Raw genomic sequence first — 3,104 nt, 5'->3', positions numbered from 1 at the left:
ATGCTGTGTGGCAGGAACATGTACTTACTTATCAAACGCTTTGGTGTCTCGCCCTGGGCACAGGGGAGACGGGCTGTGGGGGGGTGACAGCAAGGACGAGGGGGGGGGGGGGGAATGGGGATGGGGTGTCTTTTCCTCATTCCTGCGCTCGGGGGCAGGATTAGAGAGTGCCCCGGGTCTCTGCCCACAAACATTACATATTAAAATAAAGGGATATTCATTACCATCCGCCGCACAAAAAAGCTGTCAATTATGTGGAACATTTTCAAAATTGGCCAAAAATAAAAATGAGCCGAGGAGGGAGGATTCATTATTCATGACTCCTTGGTGTCAGCAACACATTTACAAAAACACACACACACACACACAAACACACACCACCACCACCACCACCACCAGACGGTAAAGAGAGAGATGGCAGGAGGAGAAAAGGAGGAGAAAGGGGGGAAAGGAGACGACAGAGTGGCGTGGGGGGGTGGGAGAAGTTAATCTCTGCACAATGGCGGACGGGGAGCGATGTGAGGGGTGCAGCAGCTGCGGGGTCAGTCTGAGAGGGAGGCCTTCCAGATCGCACGGCCTCACCCCTCACTTACTCGCCCACAACACACACACACACACACACACACACACACACACACACACACACTCACTCACTCTCTCTATCTCTCAGTCTGAGAGGGAGGCCTTCCAGATTGCACGGCCTCACCCCTCACTCACCCACAGCCCCTGCACAGCCCAACACACCAACACCTGCAGCACACATGTGCCCACACACACACACACACACACACACACACACACACTCACGCACAACACGTGTACACACACTACTGTGTAGATGTGTAAAATGCAACAGCTTTAGTTTGGGATCTGTTTTGTTCTTTACCAGAGTCAGAAGAGTTCTTTACCAGAGTCAGAAGACCAGGTTGAACAGGAGGTGGGGCTTTCCTAAAGCCTCAGGCTTACCTCAACACCGCCAACCAGGGAGATTTACAACATGAATGTTGCCCTTACAATGACATATTGGGGACATGGCCTTCTAAAAAGCTTCCCCATTTTTATGTATGTGTCTTAAATAACTCTGTGTGTGTGTGTATGCAAATGTGTGTGTGTGTGTGCAAATGTGTGTGTGTGTGTGTGTGTGTGTGTGATTGATTATCATTGTTCTTCCTGTGTCCTATCTGTGTAAGCGGTGTACAGTACCTCCACAGAGGGCCTGTCATGGTGCGGATGAGCCGGCTGTATTCCCTCACTCCAGGCTGATCTTGTGAATGAAAGGCAGCCATGACCTCTGAGCGATTTACACTAAATTACAACTCCGAGCAGAAGAAAAAAGCAGGCCTAAATGTCTCCCCATTGCGCTTTCAACTCATGAAAGGATGTCAAAAAATGTCAGATTTGAGGAGGTGTTGAATCTCTTACTCTTTAAAACTTGTAATCCGCTCAAGGTGCCTGAGGCAAAACAATCCACAGGGTGTATACACACACAGTCACTCACCAGAGCGCACACACACACAAGAAAAAGGAAAAATATGCAGCATGCGTGCATACACACAGACACACATATACAGTACCTGCCATAAGTATTCACCCCCCTTGGACTTTTCCACATTTTGCAGTCTTACAACCTGAAATTTCAATTTATTTTATTGGGCTTTTTACCATTTGATTGACAATACATGCATAGTGCTTTGAAGGTGCAAAAAACTTTTTGTTGTGACACAAACAATAATTAAAACAAAAAAGCAGAAAACGGCAGGGGGCACAAGTAATCACCCCCCCTGAGTCAATACTTGGTAGAATGCCCTTTCACAGCAATCACAGCAGCAAGTCTTTTTGGGTATGTCTCTACCAGCTTTGCACATCTAGAGACTGCAATTTTTGCCCACTCTTCTTTGCAAAATAGCTCAAGGTCAGTCAGATTCGATGGAGACCGTCTGTGGACAGCGATTTTCAAGTCTCGCCACAGATTCTCAATTGGATTGAGGTCTGGGCTTTGACTGGGCCATTCCAAGACATTAACAGTCTTTGCCTTAAACCATTCCTGAGTAGCTCTGGCTGTATGCTTAGGGTCATTGTCCTGCTGGAAGGTGAACCTCCGCCCCAGTCTCAAGTCTATTGCAGACTGAAACAGGTTCTCTTCAAGAATTGCCCTGTATTTGGCTCCATCCATCTTGCCCTCAATCCTGACTAGTTTCCCAGTACCTGCTGATGAAAAGCAGCCCCACAGCATGATGCTGCCACCACCATGCTTCACTGTGGGGATGGTGTGCTCAGGGTGATGTGCAGTGTTGGGTTTGCGCCACACATAGCGCTTTGCACCACGGCCAAAAAGTTCAATTTTGCACTCATCTGACCAGAGTACCTTATTCCACTTGTTAGCTGTGTCTCCAACATGGCTTATGGCAAACTTCAAGCGGGCTTTTTTATGGCTTTCTTTAAGCAAGGGCTTTTTTCTCGCCACTCTTCCATAAAGGCCTTTTCTGTGGAGTGCACGACTAATTGTTGTCCTATGGACAGATTCCCCCATCTGACCTGTGAATCTTTTCAGGTCCTCCAGAGTTACCATTGGCCTCTTGGTTGCTTGTCTGATTACTGCTCTCCTTGTCCGGTCCGTGAGTTTAGGTGGACGGCCTACTCTTGGCAGATTCGCTGTTGAGCCATATTCTTTCCATTTTGTTATGATGGATTTTATGGTGCTGCGCGAGATATTCAAAGCTTGGGATATTTTTTTATAACCTAACCCTGCTTTGTACCTTTCTACAACTTTATCCCTGACCTGTTTGCTGAGCTCCTTGGTCTTCATTATGCTGTTTGTGCCTATTAACGTTCTCTAACCAACTTTGAGGCCTTCACGGAACAGGTGTATATATAATGCTCCTTAATTATTGCACAGGTGCAATTAATTTGCACACAGGTGGGCTCTATGTAACTTATTATGTGACTTCTGAAGGCAATTGGTTACACCTGATCTAAGTAAGGGGTTTCACAGCAAAGGGGGTGAATACATATGCACTAAAACTTTTCAGATTTTAATTTTTTAAATAATTTTGAAAACCATGTATATTCCCCCGCCCACTTCAAAATGATTGACTATTTTGTAT

The 3,104-nt window shown here is 46.4% G+C and overlaps 1 protein-coding gene across 1 annotated transcript in view; it reads right to left on the bottom strand.

Moving 5' to 3' along the window:
- Window positions 1-2,806, bottom strand: part of ehbp1 (EH domain binding protein 1) — a gene marked incomplete at its 5' end in the record, with an annotated part of 62,662 nt that extends 59,856 nt beyond the window's left edge. Inside the window, 2 exons of the mRNA XM_080849091.1 lie at window positions 718-726; window positions 2,780-2,806. Of these exons, the coding sequence (XP_080705217.1) occupies window positions 718-726; window positions 2,780-2,806 (36 nt within the window). The remainder of the gene's footprint in view (window positions 1-717; window positions 727-2,779) is intronic.
- Window positions 2,807-3,104: the final 298 nt, after the last annotated feature.

Source organism: Sprattus sprattus (genome assembly GCF_963457725.1).
Source record: "Sprattus sprattus genome assembly, chromosome: 12".
Lineage (NCBI taxonomy): Eukaryota > Metazoa > Chordata > Actinopteri > Clupeiformes > Clupeidae > Sprattus > Sprattus sprattus.
The sequence above is the reverse complement of the archived record's forward strand: the minus strand, read 5'-3'. Positions and strand labels throughout refer to the sequence as shown.